General features: G+C 51.9%; 1 protein-coding gene across 1 annotated transcript in view; it reads left to right on the top strand.

Annotated features, from left to right (window-relative positions):
• The window catches only part of COL4A1 (collagen type IV alpha 1 chain), a 146,638-nt gene that overhangs the window by 113,428 nt on the left and 16,467 nt on the right, over nucleotides 1-16,743 (top strand). The window contains exons 25-41 of the mRNA XM_068526965.1: nucleotides 2,460-2,651; nucleotides 3,213-3,381; nucleotides 5,713-5,805; nucleotides 5,896-6,000; nucleotides 7,767-7,864; nucleotides 9,669-9,819; nucleotides 10,027-10,140; nucleotides 10,794-10,961; nucleotides 11,080-11,169; nucleotides 11,989-12,141; nucleotides 12,297-12,395; nucleotides 12,507-12,596; nucleotides 13,900-14,039; nucleotides 14,476-14,602; nucleotides 14,697-14,777; nucleotides 15,237-15,335; nucleotides 16,454-16,504. Of these exons, the coding sequence (XP_068383066.1) occupies nucleotides 2,460-2,651; nucleotides 3,213-3,381; nucleotides 5,713-5,805; nucleotides 5,896-6,000; nucleotides 7,767-7,864; nucleotides 9,669-9,819; nucleotides 10,027-10,140; nucleotides 10,794-10,961; nucleotides 11,080-11,169; nucleotides 11,989-12,141; nucleotides 12,297-12,395; nucleotides 12,507-12,596; nucleotides 13,900-14,039; nucleotides 14,476-14,602; nucleotides 14,697-14,777; nucleotides 15,237-15,335; nucleotides 16,454-16,504 (2,020 nt within the window). The remainder of the gene's footprint in view (nucleotides 1-2,459; nucleotides 2,652-3,212; nucleotides 3,382-5,712; nucleotides 5,806-5,895; nucleotides 6,001-7,766; nucleotides 7,865-9,668; nucleotides 9,820-10,026; nucleotides 10,141-10,793; nucleotides 10,962-11,079; nucleotides 11,170-11,988; nucleotides 12,142-12,296; nucleotides 12,396-12,506; nucleotides 12,597-13,899; nucleotides 14,040-14,475; nucleotides 14,603-14,696; nucleotides 14,778-15,236; nucleotides 15,336-16,453; nucleotides 16,505-16,743) is intronic.

The following is a 16,743-nucleotide window of genomic DNA, read 5'->3' as shown; positions in this document are numbered from 1 at the left end:
CTGCCTCCACTCTGCCTGGAACCCAGTGCAGACACCCGCCACCCCCGCCCCACCCCCGCCAGCCCCAAATCCAATATAAATGAGAAAAGAGGAAGGAGGATGGTTGAGGAGAAGTCACGATAAAGAAAAAAACAAAGAAAATGTCCAACAAAAATGCGAATCCCCATGCCTTGCCCATCCAGGGAGCATCTTTCTTGGTGCAGAGGGAAAACACTTCTAAAAATTGTTCTGTGGGTAAATAACCTAAGAGAAGATAATAATTTTCCTTTTATTAGATGCTATATCATAGCTCCGTGGTTTAACTAGCTCAAAAATGTGGTACCCTTATTTCGAATTTGGCTGGAGGCTAAAAGAGGCTCCGCCAACCAGCGGAGCAAACTGGAAAGTAGATTCCAATGAAGAAAGCTCTGATTCTGCATTTGATTTAGGTAGCGTTTCTGGGACATGTCCTCTGAAAGCTGAGGGTTTGATTTGGGGAAAGGAGGACAGACCACAAGAGGCGGGCTCCAGGCTGAGATGACGAAGCCCAGCCCCCAAGCAGGTCTGGGGTCACTGGGAGTGACCTGTGTTAATTGAAACGAACTTCTCCCAGCTTTTCCCATGGTGGCACCACTTTCTAGAAGCAGACTGCACAAGTTGTCAGATCTTCTCCAATTTATGTAGCCAATGCTAAACTTCCAAGACAGCGTCTGATTCTTCGACATTTATCCTAAGGGATGTGCATCAAAAGACCCTTGAATCACTTAGGATTAGCAAAGAATCCACATGAGATGTCCTAGGGTTGTAAATGTCAATTTTCAAAGAAGTCCTAGATTTCTCCCTTAAATAGAACGATGGCTGACACGGTCATCCGTATGAAAATAAAAACTTGTATTTTTCTCACCCTGTGCTCATAGTATTAGAAAATACCATACTTCTAAGCTGTGAATAATCAACATAAAATAACATAAGGGGTGCTTCCGGTTTGAGAAAAATATGCACTGGTTGTAATTTCTTACGTTGGCCTTTACTTTTTATTGGTGAACATTGCTGGTTCAACATACACGTCCTCCGGTACCTCCCTCTTGTAGACATTAAGGGCACAAAGACAGGAAGCCTTGGTCCTGCCCTCACAGCCCTGAAAGGCTAGTGGAGAGACAGAAGGCAAGCAAATGTCCCTAACAGAGCAAAGAGGACCATACAGGACACGGAGGAAACAGGGGAGAAGGCCACCTGGGCCTATCCGGAAGGGCTTCCAAGATTAGCTGGGCCTTAGGGAGGCACAGGAGCTAATGTTAACTAGAGAGAAAAAGCTACAAAATACCACAGCAGCTTTCAACCAAATAATGAATTTTCCATGTCCTCTGCTAGACTTTCTGGCGGGTGGCTGGTGGAGATAGTGGGACTAGAGTAAATACGATAGATTGGGTATCTTTCCCCTTCCTTCCCCGAGTAGATCGGAGTGAAGTGTCCTCTGTCACAAGGGGCACTTCCAGCTCAGGGCCAGCTCCGACCAGCTGTGTCCAGTACTTTGAGGAGTACATGTTACAGGTACACACAGAGGGGTGTGTGTGTGCATGTGTGTGTGTGTGTGTGTGTGTGTGTACGCGTGTGTGCACGCACTGCGGTTCACCTACGTCCAAGAACCATTTCAAAGGGAGTTTACAAAAAGGAATTCAAACCACATGAATTCTGCAAGAGTTTAAATTCTGCCAAGTGAATGGGGAGGTTGAAGAGATCCCTCTCTCAGAGAACAGGTAACTGAGGCAGTTGTTTAAAGCCTTGGGCCTCTTCCTGGTGAACCCCACTCTCAAGGGGAGCTGGCGGAGGAACCATCCAGGGGGTGGGCGTTCCTTGAAGACCCCCCTTTCCAGGAACTGAGAAGTGTTCCAGTGTGTGTCTCTTGGGAAAGTTAATTCTATTCTGCTGACGGCTCAAAAGCCCAGTTGCAGAGCTGCCCTGGTGCTCCCTTCCCCGACTTGCCTCTTTCCGGGTGCTCTGGGCCTCCTTATCTCTTCCGGGATTAGGGCTGTGCGCGTGAGAGGCAAGCTGTGTGATTTCAGCACCGACCAGACTTAGGAAACGTGGCTGTTCTCAGCCTCCATCTCTGGTTCCTGGGCCCAGGAATCGAACATCCAGCCCCTTCCAACCGTAGCTGACCTGTTCTTGGGAATGTCAGCAGTTGTAAGAGACAAGAAAGCTATCTAAGGACTGATCTACGGGCTGGGCCCAGCGCTTCTCCTTCACTCCCCCGCCCTGTCCCCATCTCCATTACTAGAGGCTCTTTAAGGGCCGCAGAGCAGTGAGGTCAGCTCAGGGCTTTGTCACAGAGCTGCTGGCTTTTTCTTGCTCCTACACAGGGAACGGGGAGCTCTAAACCCGTCCCCACTTTTCAAGGTGGAGTCCTGATTTCCTTGTTGCCGGTTTGCTCTATGGATGGGCGTCTTCGGTGGTGGCCTCATAAGGCTTTGTTCTCGCAGGGACCGCAAGGTGTGCCAGGGCTGATGGGCCAGCCAGGAGCCAAGGGCGAGCCTGGCGAGATTTACTTCGAAATGCGACTCAAGGGCGACAAAGGAGACCCAGGTTTCCCAGGCCAGCCCGGGATGCCAGGCAGAGCAGGCTCTCCCGGAAGAGACGGCCATCCGGGTCTGCCCGGCCCCAAAGGCTCCCCGGTATGTTGATTCCCAGACTTTGAAGGTGCGCTTGACAGATGATGGATATGCGAAGAATGGAGGAAGGAGTAATTGGTATCATGTCGACCTGTTTTCACCGCGGGGGTCCTTGTTGTAAACGAACTTGTCTCACGTTCACTGGAAAACTGTAGTCTGTAAACCTAAGTGTGATAGCCTTGACTTGAACGATTAGGTGATAAGGGGTCAGTGTCTTCTGATGGATCTGGGGGAACTGAAAAGACCTCCATATGTCGGACGGGAGGTGAATTTTAAAGTTAGCGGCATTCAAGTCACCCTTTCAAAGAAGATTCCAGATATAAGTGCCTTCCTCTTTGGAGCGTCTCCTTGTGTCTGGGTTGGGAGGGCGATTGCTCAGCTTAGAGGAGAGAATGCCGGTTTCATTTATTAACTACAAGGTGACCTTTGCAGACGGGTTGAAGTTAATAAGTAGCATAAGCTAGTTAAACTCTGGCACTTTTTTACCATGGATGGTGGAAAAATGCGACGCAGATCGGAGTGCTGGTATGTCTGCTAACTCGTCTTTTTCTCTTTTCGCTTCAGGGTTCAGTAGGATTAAAAGGAGAACGTGGCCCCCCGGGAGGAGTTGGATTCCCCGGCAGCCGTGGTGACGTCGGCCCTCCTGGGCCTCCAGGGTTTGGCCCTGTTGGCCCCATTGGTGACAAAGGACAGATGGGCTTTCCGGGAAACCCCGGGTCCCCAGGCCTGCCAGGTGAGGCCTGAGGACCTCAAGGGCCACACGCAGATGCCAGGAGCCCTGGGCTCAGTGACATGGGGACGTGGGTCTGGTTTCAGTTCTGCCAGGAGGGGGGATGAGACCTGAGCAACCTTTCCTTAGCGTTTCTGTATCTCGTTCCTTCCTTTATGAGATGGGCCAGTGGCGTGGAGGGTCTGGATAACAGGGACTTGAAGGTATAGGTGATTTCCTTATAAATAGGTACGCCATATGCAGCAGAGAAGGTCAGCCTTCTGTGTGGATGTGGAAGTGACGCCAGCCTGAGCCCGTCTTCTGTTTCTCGCCGATGAGCGGTCCCTTTTGGCTTCTGTGTATCCCAAGCCACATACTTACTCTTCACCCCTCCGCTGAGGTGCACACGCTCAGTGACTGATCCACAGCTGCTTTGACTTGGCTGTTGAATTTCGGGGTAGTTCCAGCCGTTTGTTGACTGTTTTTCCACGTGGTTCTGTGTGCCACACGCTGAGCTAAGCGACCAGAGAGGAAGCAAGTCAGAGGCCGCCCACCCTCCTGGAGCCCACCGCCCGGGCTTTGGTGGAGAACGTGGGAGGGGGCTGTGTGAGGGTTTCCCACGGACGCGCTCCACCGCGTCCTCACGACGGGCTTATTATCTTCAGGGACGGAAGTGAAAGGGGGTCCCCGGGCCCCGCACACAGTAGGCTGTCAGTGACTTCTTAGTTGAATATGATTCCGGGAAGAAATGGAACATTTACATCATTGCCTAGGAAACCTGGAGGAGAAGAGGCCAGGAACGGCCTGGACACAGAGGACAGAAGGACGTGTGCTGTGACTAAGATGGCTTAAGAGTTGTAGAAATGAATGAAAGGTGATTTGGGGTGGTTAAAGGTGTGTGGCCAGTAAGCCTGGAGAAGCCTAGTAACTAAGAAGCTGGAAGAACAAGGTTTCCAACAGGAGAGACTCAGCAGCGATTACAGTCTGGCCTTCTTGCTCTCACACGTTTGCCGATTCTGTCCCAAGCCATGTATCCAGCCCACGTTTCGTCAGTTCCTGTCCCCACGGGGAACTGTTATTTCCTTATGAAGACCCAGTGTAGGGTTCGTCAGCTTCGTAATGCAGGACACATCAGCAGCCTTTGACGGAGGTCCAAGTACAGCGCCTTGCTGGATGGGTTACTGTTATCGGCATCGTTGGGTGATCGTTGGTTACTCACTAAGCGAGGACTCCATTGATGATTGCTCTTTGATTAGCAAGGAACCCAGGAACGTCTCTCTTACGACTCCTTTCGGGGCAGGAAAATGCTGGGTTTGACTGAGAACCACCCCGGGCCTCGGAAAGGGGCCTCTGGTCACTAACCCCACACTCCTAATTCCCGAATCGCCATCTCAAGTGTTCTTTGTGCTTCCAGAATCTGAACACTTGCAGCGTGTAAAAAGGAATCAGGTTTTTTTTTTCTCGGCCAGAAACTACCATCAGAAAAGCCAGTGGGGCACAAACAGATACCTCTTGACGGGATGGGAAGAGGGTTCCCGAAAGAGGCAATGCTGAAAGTGCTGTCGGTCAGTCGTCCACATTCTGGAGGGTTCCTTGGCCATCCAGACCCAGGCAGCTTTGGGATTAGAAACCCGACTTCTTTGATCTGCCAGAGCTGTGTTTAGTCTGATGGTCATAAAAGCCCTGTTCCCAGGGCTGGAGCTGATAGCAAAGATGTGTTGGGGTCAGGCCCTGGTGCTTCCCACAGTCTGTAGCTAAAGCGAGTGTTGGCTGTCCCTGGGAGGCCCTTCAGATCCTGAGTTCTTTAAGGTATGTGAAGGTTCAGTGGAGATGAGCCCTTTGGTCCTTTCATAACAGCTCAATCCTGACACCCAGTGGATCTCGTAGGCACGGGCACCCGGGGCTGCGCCTGCACCTCCCAGTTTGGAGATGGAAAAGGTGGCTTTTCTGGGCTGGAGATACCACAGAGCCGTCCAGCTCACTGTTAGGGTAACGATATCACCCACGGGGCACATCGTGAAGATAACTTCCCACCATATGTGGGCATCAGAGCAACTTACAACCAATCCTGTCTGAGAAACTGAGAGAGAACGGTGAAAAGGCTTTGACTTTTTGGGACAGATTAATTGATACTCAGGGTCATCTCACTGTTTATTGTTGTAGAGTTTTTAGCTTTTCGTGACTCTTGTTTTGGACGCTTAAAGAATTCTTGTGTCAAACAAACGTCTAGGTCATTTTGGGAGAAGAGGAGCTCTCTGTGAGAGATTCTAGAAAAGGAGAAGGAAGGGATGGAGGCGTGCAGACAAGGATGTGAGGCAGCAGCCCTCATGCTGTGTCCTTGCTCTTTTTCCCCAGGTCCCAAGGGTGAAGAAGGAAAAGTCATGCCCTTACCCGGTCCCCCTGGAGCCGCAGGACTTCCGGGGTCCCCTGGTTACCAAGGGCCCCAAGGTACTCAGAGACTCGTTCATCTGGAGGCTTGGGGTGGGGGAAATGTGCTCACGGTTTTCTCACGCTGACCATTGGTCTTTCTCACCGTAGGTGACCGAGGTTTTCCTGGAACCCCGGGAAGGCCGGGTCTCTCTGGAGAGAAGGGTTCAGTCGGCCAGCCTGGGATTGGCTTTCCAGGGCCTCCCGGCCCCAAAGGTAAACCCGCAGGATAAGGCAGCCTTGGGTGGGCCGCTGCTCTGGCCACTGCCCCCGTGGGCCCCGACGGTGGCGCCCGTCCCCAGCTGGTTAGCACCAAGGGCTGTGGTCTCTCCGCTCATCCTCACGTGAATTCTAGGAGAAAAGAGGCGGTGGACGTAAACACAACCATGTGCGAGTTAGCGAAAGAGCTGCGCGGTGTGCAGGCTGGAGATTCCGGTCACCGAGGTGTTGAGTGACGTGGGCTCCCGGCCGAGTGGTTTGGTGGGAAGGGGTTGGGACCTTAAGGACCCCAAGCTGCCCAGGGAGCTGGCAGATGCCACGTTTGCCTAAACCTACCCTCAAGGGGGTCTCTCTCTCATCCGTGAAGGGAGCACACAGCCCGCCGGGGCCTGGACCAGGCTGGTCTGGAAGGCGGGGGAAGGTCAGGGGGATGGTGCGGTGAAAATGAGGAGGGGCCTTGCTCTTGGGGGAGAGGCCCTCACACGCATGGACGTTCCAGAGCCAGTACTTCTTTCTGAAAATTGTAAGGAAGTAAAGAGGACCGTTTTACCCTTTTTGCTGCTTTCTTAGTCCTTCAGGGAGACTGATGTGCACAGTGGCCATTAGGGACTTTGGTCCAGAGCCCAGAAGGGCTGTGAGCAGTGAGGGCCATGTCCTTTCCCTTTGGGCCGGCATCCCGACCCCAGTTTTACCGCCGTTTCACCAAAACTTAGTTTAAAGATTTGTCCAGCCTCTGGGCTTCTTGTCTAGGGCTCTGCATTGCACCCGCTCTCAAGGTTGCAGGCCTTCGTGCTCGGGGACGGGAGACAGCGGCCTGTTTCCCCGGGAGCCGCGTGATGCCCACCGCGCTCATGGCCACTTCTGCCAGGCTCACGGGGCAGAAGGCCCCCCAGTGACCCTCCAGCGTCACAGGGGCAGTGCTCAGGCCTTCTGCATGTTCCATGGGAGAACCAGACCACTGCCATCACGGCAGGTAGAATTTAGCTGAGGAAGGCCTCCTTAATCAGAGAGCCTTTGCCCACATCGCACGAAGCTGCCTGGAGTTATGTGCACTGTCTATCAGGCCCCTCGAAACAGCAGCCCGACACCACGGGCGATTCAGGTTTGTGTTTCTGCAAACTTGCAGGTCACTGCGTGTCCCCAACCTTCCATCACACAGAGAGAGCCTAGCCCAGCGGCTCTCACACTTTGCTGCCGTTTATAGCCACGTGGGCAGCTGTCAGAAAGCCCATCAGAGGCGGGGCCCAGTCTCTAAATGTCCCTACGTGCCTCGAGCGTGGTGCAGTTGGAGAACAGGTGGTCTAAAGTGGTGCTTCTCAAACTTGAACGTGTCCGGGAATCATGAAGGGTCTTGTTAAGATGCGGGTCTGCGTGGGGATATCCGGGCTGGATTTCTAACCAGGCGACAGGGACGTTCCGGACCACACTCGGAGTTGCCAGAGTCTAAATTGCCATTCCCAGTCTGCAAATGCTGGCTTGGTTTGGTTTGGTTTGGTTCGTTTGTGGGGAGTGGATAGGAGAGGAAAGTTCTAAGTGCATAGAAGAAAAGGAAGGGAGGGGGCGGGTGTGAGGGAGAAAGAGGAAGGGGCGTCCGGCGCTGCGAATGCTCCCTGCCCCCAGGCTACCCCTGGACCAGGATGGTCTCATCTTCCTTGTTGGCGCCCTCAAATCTGTTCAGGTTCATCTGAGCAGGCGTGAAAGAAGTGGAGAAAGTAGGGAATGGTAGTTTTACATGAATGATTTTTTTTGACTCTTCCAAACAGGTGTTGACGGTTTACCTGGAGACACTGGACCTCCTGGAAATCCCGGTCGCCAAGGTTTCAATGGCTTACCCGGCAACCCAGGTCCGCCTGGCCAAAAGGTGGGCACTGAGCGCTCTCTGCATTGCTGTTTCCCCGTCCTTGTGATTAACTGGACGCATAAATTGTGGGCTGTTAATCTCACAGGGTATGTTGGGACAGCGTGTTTTGTGTTTGAATGAAATAGCATCAGATAGAAAGTACCAAAGTACACGGGGTAGCACGCGGTCGTGCCTATTTTGGGGAGAATCATTTGTTCCTGCTTTGTGAGTGGGCTCTTGCCTGTGTGTGTCCTGGATCTCAGGTACGACGTGTGTCTTATCACGAGTGGAAGGAGAAAGCTGTTTGGGAGCCACTGTCCTGAGTGACCTAACAGCCCCCAGCAGGGTGGACGGCAGCCTTTCTCAGCCTCAGTGACACTGCCATTCGGGTCCAATAATTCCTCGTGGTGGGGCTGCCCTGAATGCTGTGGGGTCTTTAGCAGCCTCCTGCGTGGCCCCGACCCACAGATGCCAAAGGAGCACCCCGACGTGCATGCCCAGTTTGACCGCCAGAAACATCTCCGGACGTTACCCGGTGTCACCGTGGGGCAAAGGGCCCTGGTTGGGGACCCCGGGACTAGTGTGACATCAGGGTTCTCTTTGCCCCCAAACACCCCTCTGCCGCTTGCTGATACGTGCAGTTCCGCTCAGCAAGTACAGGCGACTGTTGGTTAGATCCTCTCCTGTTCTGATCATAAGGAAGGGAAGTGAAATTGCCAGAAGGCATCTGTCCTACCTGGGAGAAAGGCCACGGCCAGGAGATGCACCTTTGCCGACACACAGCCCTTGCCCTTGCCTTGGGGATGGGCGGGGGTGCACGCTGGCAGCTGTGCCTCAGTGATGCTGGGGAAGGTTCCTCCTGAGGAACGCCTGACCCGAGGGGGTGTCCCTGCCCCGTGAGGCTGACGTGGAGCACGTGGCCTTTGTGTGACACACCCCCGCCCTCCCCTGATGACCCGCACTGGGTGTGAAAGTGAGTCAGTGACCGCAGTATGTAGATCGCCTCAAACACTGGCTCACGAGCTAGTAAGTGCCGAATGGAACTGGAATTAAGGATTTGGTTTACGATTTCAAATACTGAGCTTTTTCAAAATCCCTTGGACTGAGTTCCCTCCAGTTTGCAGATTTCACCGCGGGGCCATGTGGTTAAGCCACCACTGCCCGCCTACCGCCACCTGGTCCTCATCTGGAAGTTGTCGCCTTCAGGGATGCCAGAGGGGCGCTGTGACATAACGTCCACCTTCCGCTTCATACGGCCCATCGGTGCTTAAACTGGGGTGCTTTGAATGCTCTTTCAGGCCCTCAAAATACTGCCTTTATTTTTAATCATCTGTGTGTGTCAAAGCCCTTTAATTCATGAAGAGGTTTTAAGCGTTTAATTTGACATGAGAGCTTTCGTTTCATCAAAAAAATGAAGTAACTGGAGTTCTGTTCCAGTCCTGGAACTTTCCACCTCTTAATACCAATTCGCTGGCCACACACCACGCTGGGTGTGTTCCCGCTGTGTAGACTCAGGGCAGCAGCGTCTAGGGGCCGAGACCCAGCGGAAGGAACTCCTGCCCCTCTGACTGTGGACAAGCTGTCCAAACGGGCGAGCCTTGGCTTTCCTCCTTTGTGAAAAGAAAATAATAAAAATTACCTGCCTTTCGGCTTGTAGTGAGATTGAAAGGCAACAATAGGTGTTAAGAAGCTCCGCCAGCTGGAAGGTGGGACAAATACCGTTCTTGTAAATGCACCGGCAGCATCGTTTAACACGTACGCTCTTGGCCTGGTAAAATCGCGGGCTCTGAGGGTCACTGGCTTCTCTGTGCTTCGGGGTTTCCAGGGCGAGCCTGGAGTTGGTCTGCCGGGACTCAAAGGTCTGCCAGGACTCCCTGGCATCCCCGGCACCCCTGGAGAGAAGGGAAACATCGGGGGACCAGGCGTTCCCGGAGAGCACGGCGCCATCGGCCCCGCAGGCCTTCAGGGAATCAGAGGTGACTTCTTACGGGCAAATCCAGCTTGTGGTAGGGACGGGGTCTGTCTATTGTGTCTCCGCAGAGCACCTATTAGGGCCCAGTAAATGTCTGTTGAGTGAACGATGAAAATTCTAGACGGGTTCCTGGCGAGCGGCGTGAGTGGGTGGTAGGCGCTCACACCACTGTGTCCCCATGTGGTGCATTCATGATTTCTTCCCCATCCAGGTGACCCGGGACCTCCTGGATTGCAAGGTCCCAAAGGAGCTTCTGGAGTCCCCGGAATAGGCCCTCCTGGAGCTATGGGACCCCCTGGAGGACAGGGACCCCCAGGGTCATCAGGTGATACCACGTTCTTCCAGAATGTTCCCTTCCCTAACTCATAATCTGTGACTAAAAGGGGGAAAAGTCAGTTCTATTCTGTGGCTATAGGTTTGGTTGTTTGCTTACACGTAAGGTCACAGACACCTTTCTTTACCTCCCTCTGAAATTGGTTTAGATGCCAAAGACACCTCCCCTCTATATTGTATATTCTTTACCTTTTATATTTAATTTAGAAGGATCGGTATCTCTATCTTATCTTTCCATAGGAGGTTTAGTAAGTTGTAGGTAACTTAAACAAAATGAGTTCCTGTCTGGAAGCTACCTTTGCCTTTAATAATCATTCTAGAAGTGAGACGGGGGGGCGGGGGTGGACCAGGGCAGGACAGTCAGGGAGAGACACCGTGGAGAAGCTGGGCTTAGGTCTGAATACTGCGGAGGGGCCCGGGTGGGAATTGCTGACGGCTCACGGCAGGCAATAACATCTTGGGATGTTATTTGCCCACCGATGGCCCCAAACAGCACTATCTGAGAAGCTGGAAGCCGTTCCCCTCTACCCCCGACGTGGGCACGGCTACACACCTTCTGCAGAAAGTAACGGTTAAACAGGGTACAGGACGCTGCAGGACACCCTGTTGATCCTGCTGACGCCCCCCTTCTCTTCCCCACCTCAGGCCCCCCTGGAGTGAAAGGAGAGAAGGGCTTCCCCGGATTCCCAGGCCTGGACATGCCGGGCCCCAAAGGAGACAAAGGGCTGCAGGGGCTCCCTGGCCTGACGGGACAGTCGGGGCTGCCTGGTCTCCCTGGACAGCAGGGCACACCTGGACAGCCCGGGTTCCCAGGTAAATGACCTGTGAACTCCACCCAAGTGGATGCTGGGGAGACGCCTCACCTGGTCTTGTTCACAACCCTCGCTTGGCATCTGCCATCAGCGTTCACGGTCCTTCCATCCGGCCACAGGTTCCAAGGGAGAGATGGGCGTCATGGGGACCCCCGGGCAGCCCGGCTCGCCAGGACCAGCGGGTGTGCCAGGATTGCCGGGTGAAAAAGGTAGGGAGCCGTGACTCCGGAAAAGCCCATCTCATGTCTGTGTCCCGATGCCTTGTGGGAAATTCTCCAAGAGTCGTAGATCATAGTTCATTTCAAGAGGCCTGGGAAAGAAGATCAAGCAAGGGTCCGGAAGACCCCTTCTTCCAGGAGACGCTCATGCATCGTGGGGATTAAGGGCTGTGCCCTGCCAAAAAATCAGAGAGAAGACAGGTTTTCGGGTTTCCTTGTTGGCATAGTAGAGTTTTTGTTTTTTCTGTTTTGTTTTGAGAAATGGTGGTATTTTTAGTCATTCGAAGATTCAGTCACAGCAACTGAGTCTTTGGAATCAAATTAGCAAACAGGGGAAGTTTACAAGTCTTACTTTTTATTTCTTATCTTGATGTTTGAAGTTGGTTCAAATACTGTTTTTAAAAAAGAAATTGACTTTAAATGTGAGACATAAAAATGGTCATTTGTTTATTTGAACAGGAAAATTCTGTTCTTTCGTATAGAATTGAGGGACCACTGTGAACAGGCGTCGTGAAGGTATTTAAGAAGGAGAGAAAATATAAATTATTTAAACTAATAAGTGAAGTCTCATATGTTGGAATTATTAGCAAATAATGAATTCTAGAAAATGGCTTTATTGTTCATTTCCCTGCTGTCACATTCTTCTGGGTAACTCGGACACTCGCCCTTTAATGCCATTTTTGGACAGACTATTTGTTCTTTATAGGTTGTTTATCAGTTGCTTCTACTGGCCAGAAAGAACACCACACTTGTCACTGCCTTGGGGGCCCTTGGCCACGTGTCACTCGGTGCCTCCTCTTCCTTCTACAGGGGACCACGGCTTCCCGGGCACCTCGGGACCCAGGGGAGACCCTGGCTTCAAGGGTGATAAAGGAGATGTGGGTCTTCCTGGCAAGCCGGGCTCCATGGATAAAGTGGACATGGGCAGCATGAAGGGCCAGAAGGGAGACCAAGGAGAAAAAGGTAACGTGGAGGACAGTTTACCTTCGGAGGGGGGAGAAGGTGTCTAACGAGTTACTCAGTTTTTCACACGTGATGTCAGACCAACCTGTGTTTCTACAGTTTGTCTTATTTTAAGCAGACGTGGTTGTCACTATTTTTGTGTGTGTGTCGTGCAGGACAAACCGGCCCAACTGGTGATAAAGGATCCCGGGGAGATCCTGGAACCCCAGGAGTGCCTGGAAAGGACGGTCAGGCAGGACAACCTGGGCAGCCAGGTATGGAAGGGAGTTCAAGGTCGCCAGCTCGGCAGGGGCTTGTGTGGGGAGAGGTTACCTGGCAGTTTTCATGGGCGTTGACCTGTTGGGTTTTTCTCTTTATGATTCTAGGACCTAAAGGTGATCCGGGCATAAGTGGGACCCCAGGTGCTCCGGGACTTCCTGGACCCAAAGGATCGGTTGGTGGAATGGGCCTGCCAGGTATGTGGGGTTTAGGAAAGGAGTTTTCTTTTCAGTGCTTGCACATGTGGTGCTTGTGGGACGAGTCTGCGGGTGAGACCCACTTCACGGAGGATGTAATCCAGGGAGATGTGTCTTTGACACAAACTCACATCTTCAATTCTGTGTGGTCTCTTGCCTAAGGATGGTGGCATTTGGTTGACCTTCTGGCCATTGCTTAAACAAGCAAACAAACAAAACCTGTCACAGTTTAATAAAATAAAACACGGGCTGTGTACTATGAACTTTCAGTTACCTCCAAGTGATCCGTCTACTTGGATCCATCGAGGAGGTGATTAATTCTCCATTCAGTTGTGTCAGCACAAGAAGCTCATGCCTGTAAAACCCTTTGGCATTAGCTCAGAAGAATCCCCTGGGCTCCTCTGCCCCGGTCCTGAGCTGGCCTCCCAGGCTTTGCCATCAGCGTTTGCGGTGGTGACCGCGACCAGAGCAGAGGCAGCAGCTGGAAGGCTCAGGCCCCGGATGGGGCAGGTGCTACTGCTTCTTAGCACTTGCCTGGAGCAGGAAGTCAGGGCAGCCAGCCTGTCCCCCTCACTCCTCCCAAGTCTCTGCGAGGCGCGTTGTCACTTTGCTTGAGATATAGACACCCAGCGGCTGCAGTCAGGCTTCTTAAATTCTTTTTGCAACACATCCCTTGGGCCTGTCATTCATTCTGCTAGGCAGATGCTGGTTGCAATAAAACAACCAGGGTTCCCTTTGTTGCAGTAATCTCCCAGGCCTTGGCTGCAATTTAATATCCAAGTTCTCCTTACAATAACATTGTCAACCGACTCACAGCTGCCCCTGACAACCAAGCCAACAGCCGCAGAGGGTCAGTTACAGGGTCAGGCATAAGCCTGCTTCCCCTGGCACCTATTTATAAATTAGTTTGACTGCCCACGTCCATCCTGGAAGCAGGTATGCTTTTACTCTCCATGGCCTGCCTCTTGCCCCCTCTGATTCATTCGGATAATGAGATTTGACTACGGAATGAAGGACATAGAAGCCATGTTTAATGCTGTTGGGAAAGGAAGCATGCTAAGCGGTTAATGTATTTTTTTCTCCCTTTGTAACGTGATTGTCTTTAAAAGACAGGAGGAACGTTGCCTGGCATGGTTCTAATGTGGTCTGGGTGGCCGGCACCTGCCTGGATCACTTACAACTTGAGAAATGAGGGGATACGTGTTCTTCCGTCTCATTCTTGGCTGGCAGTTGAAGCGCTTTCCTATTTTTAACATTAGCACCTGCTAAGCACACGTTCTGTTTCAATTGCGTGTGTTTCTAGGAATACCTGGAGAAAAAGGTGTGCCTGGCCTCCCTGGCCTGCAGGGCATCCCTGGCTCACCTGGAGAAAAGGGAACAAAAGGAGAGAAAGGGCAGGCGGGTCTGCCTGGCATTGGGATTCCAGGACGGCCCGGGGAAAAGGTAACAGCATCCCCGCGGAAGCCCCTCCCACCCATCCCCGCAGAAAGGCTTTGGAGGAACGTTTACTGAGCGTCTCCACACAGTAAATGAATCATAACACAGAACGGTTTCTCCAGTTGATTTTAAGTCTCCCTGCCTCCCCCTTCTATTCATGGCCTGTGTCCCCAAGGAGGATCCGAGACGTGCTGAGAGCTTGGGTAGCAAGTTGTCACGGGGAGAAATGGAGAAGGAACACGAGAAGCAGAACAGGCAGCTGCTCTTTTGCTCTGGTTCTAGTTTTTCCTCCATTTTCAGAGGGCTTTGATTCTCCCCTTAGAAAGCTGGAAGTGGAATTCTGCCATGCGATAGTCATTGCACTCACATGTATACAGAAAGCACCTCCAGACACATGTCCAAGGACAGATATAACATTAATGGGCCCAATTTCCACCCACAGGGAGACCAAGGGGTAGCAGGTTTTCCAGGAAGCCCTGGAGAGAAGGGAGAGAAAGGAAGCAGTGGGATTCCAGGGATGCCCGGGTCTCCGGGCCCCAAAGGCTCACCAGGGAGTGCTGGCTATCCAGGTAAGTGAGCTGGCCTCCTCCTGAGCTCGGGGTTCAAGGATGGCAAAGAGAAACTCACAGTCATGGGATTTCTGGTGTTTTGGTTTTTCTGTAGGAAGCCCTGGGTTGCCTGGAGAAAAAGGTGACAAAGGCCTCCCGGGATTGGATGGCTTCCCTGGCATCAAAGGAGAAGCAGGTAGAGACCACTTTTTAGGACACAGGTGGGGGCCTGTGGAGAAGAGGCCAAGGGGCATCAAGGCTGGGTGACCTCTGGATGACCAGCTGGGCTCACACCTCCATTTCCAGATGAACAAACTGAGTCTAGGGGGACTTCTAGGGTCTTTCCACCAGTTAGACCTAGAACTGGTTTTACAGCTAGTTCCAATTGGGTCTAGAAACCTTTCCTGTTCGGCATGGTAGATGGATGTCCTTTCTCTCCACTCTCACCAGCTTTAGGGGGTCACTGTGCAGTGGCGTTGCTGCTGCATGAGGGTCCCTTCTGAAGGGGTGTCAGGAGTAACCTCGGGGAAGCTGGGCATGCTAGGGTGTGGGAGGGACAGCTCCCTGGAAGAATGTCAGGATTGGTGCATTTTACATGCAGATCAGGGTGCCGTGATAGGTTCCATGCCTGACCGATCTGACCTTTCTCTTTGAGGTCTTCCTGGGAAGCCTGGTCCCACGGGCCCGGCCGGCCAGAAAGGGGAGCCCGGCAGTGATGGATTCCCAGGGTCGGCAGGAGATAAGGGTGAACCAGGTATGTTGGGCTCCCATTTCCCTTTCAGAATGAGACTCTGCTCTGGAGTAAACGTCTCCCGGAGACTTAATATTCCATGCTAAGTGACCGGAGCTGGGTGTAAGCTGGGTGTAAGTTACATCCTTACAGCTATTTAAGCAACGATGTGGGCAAGTGGGGCAGGATTGGATGAGAAAAGGGGAAAGAGGATGTTCATTTATTCCACAAATACTTATGGGCATCTACCCTTGAAATGGCCTGAGCTCTCACTGGTGAGTGAAGGAGACACAGTAGAAAGCCCAGACCACTGCCTTCTCTGCCTGGCCTTTCCCCCATTAGAGGAATGGTCCTGGGAATATTCGCAGTCTCCAGAATCTGCTCCTGTTACTGATGGGGACACAGCAACTTGGGCAAAAGTGTGAGCAGCAAGCTCCAATGATGACAATCACATACGTAATAATATTCGTATATAGCAAGACGGTGACACACAAACAATTTGAAACAGGTTGCCCTCAGTCAGGGGGATGGAGGGAGGGAAATAGTGCTTGGGAGGAGCATGCAGGGGGATCCATGGCTGTTAGTGTTGGTCTCTTTCTAAGGTTCATTTCTTTCATTCTATGAGCCTTATGTTTAGATTATGTACATTCATTTTCCTATAAAAATAATTCATAAGAAATGCCTCCACACCTACTTCCCCCCGTTTGAATCTTCCCTTACACACTTTACTCACATTTGTGGGCTCCCTGGTGTCTGCTGCCCCAAATATCACTGGCTCTGTGCACTGCCTTTGAGAATAGCTGTTAGTTGGATAGTCATCTGAGAAAAGCCAATTTGTGAGTCTCCAGACAGTAATGGGAAATAAGTACCCGTCTGTACAGATCATTTCTACTAAATGCTGTTATGGTTCTGGGCTCAAAGGTACTTGGGAAAATGTACTAAATTATATACATATCCAGTCAAGGGTATCTTAGAACAACTGTAGTAATATAATTTTACTTGCAAAGTGCAACGGACTAATTTCTCTGTGTTTCACAAATAGTATATGGTATTGGTGCAAAGAGTGGATATTGCTTTGTGCTGTTCCTGCAGCTCGGCTGTTTTAGGAGAGATAAACGTGACTTCTTACCTTTATCTTGTAGGTCTACCCGGAAGAGGATTCCCAGGGTTTCCAGGGGCCAAAGGAGAGAAAGGTAACACATTTGCTAAATATGTTCTTCCTTTTCAACTAACTGCTGATACACGTGGCACCGGCAGAGCAGGGCAAGCAGATACAAGGAAGCACGTGGACATCGATGATAGATTATGGGTCTGGGACAGTCGAATTGACACTTTGTACGGGCTCATGGCAAACCACTGTGTGGCGTGCTGTGTTTTGGATTCATAGCCTTGTGAAGTGGGGGGGGTGGGTGGGGAAGCGGCAGTAAATCCC

Source organism: Eschrichtius robustus, chromosome 18 (assembly GCF_028021215.1).
Source record: "Eschrichtius robustus isolate mEscRob2 chromosome 18, mEscRob2.pri, whole genome shotgun sequence".
Classification (NCBI taxonomy): domain Eukaryota; kingdom Metazoa; phylum Chordata; class Mammalia; order Artiodactyla; family Eschrichtiidae; genus Eschrichtius; species Eschrichtius robustus.
This window is presented reverse-complemented; position numbering and strand designations above follow the sequence as displayed.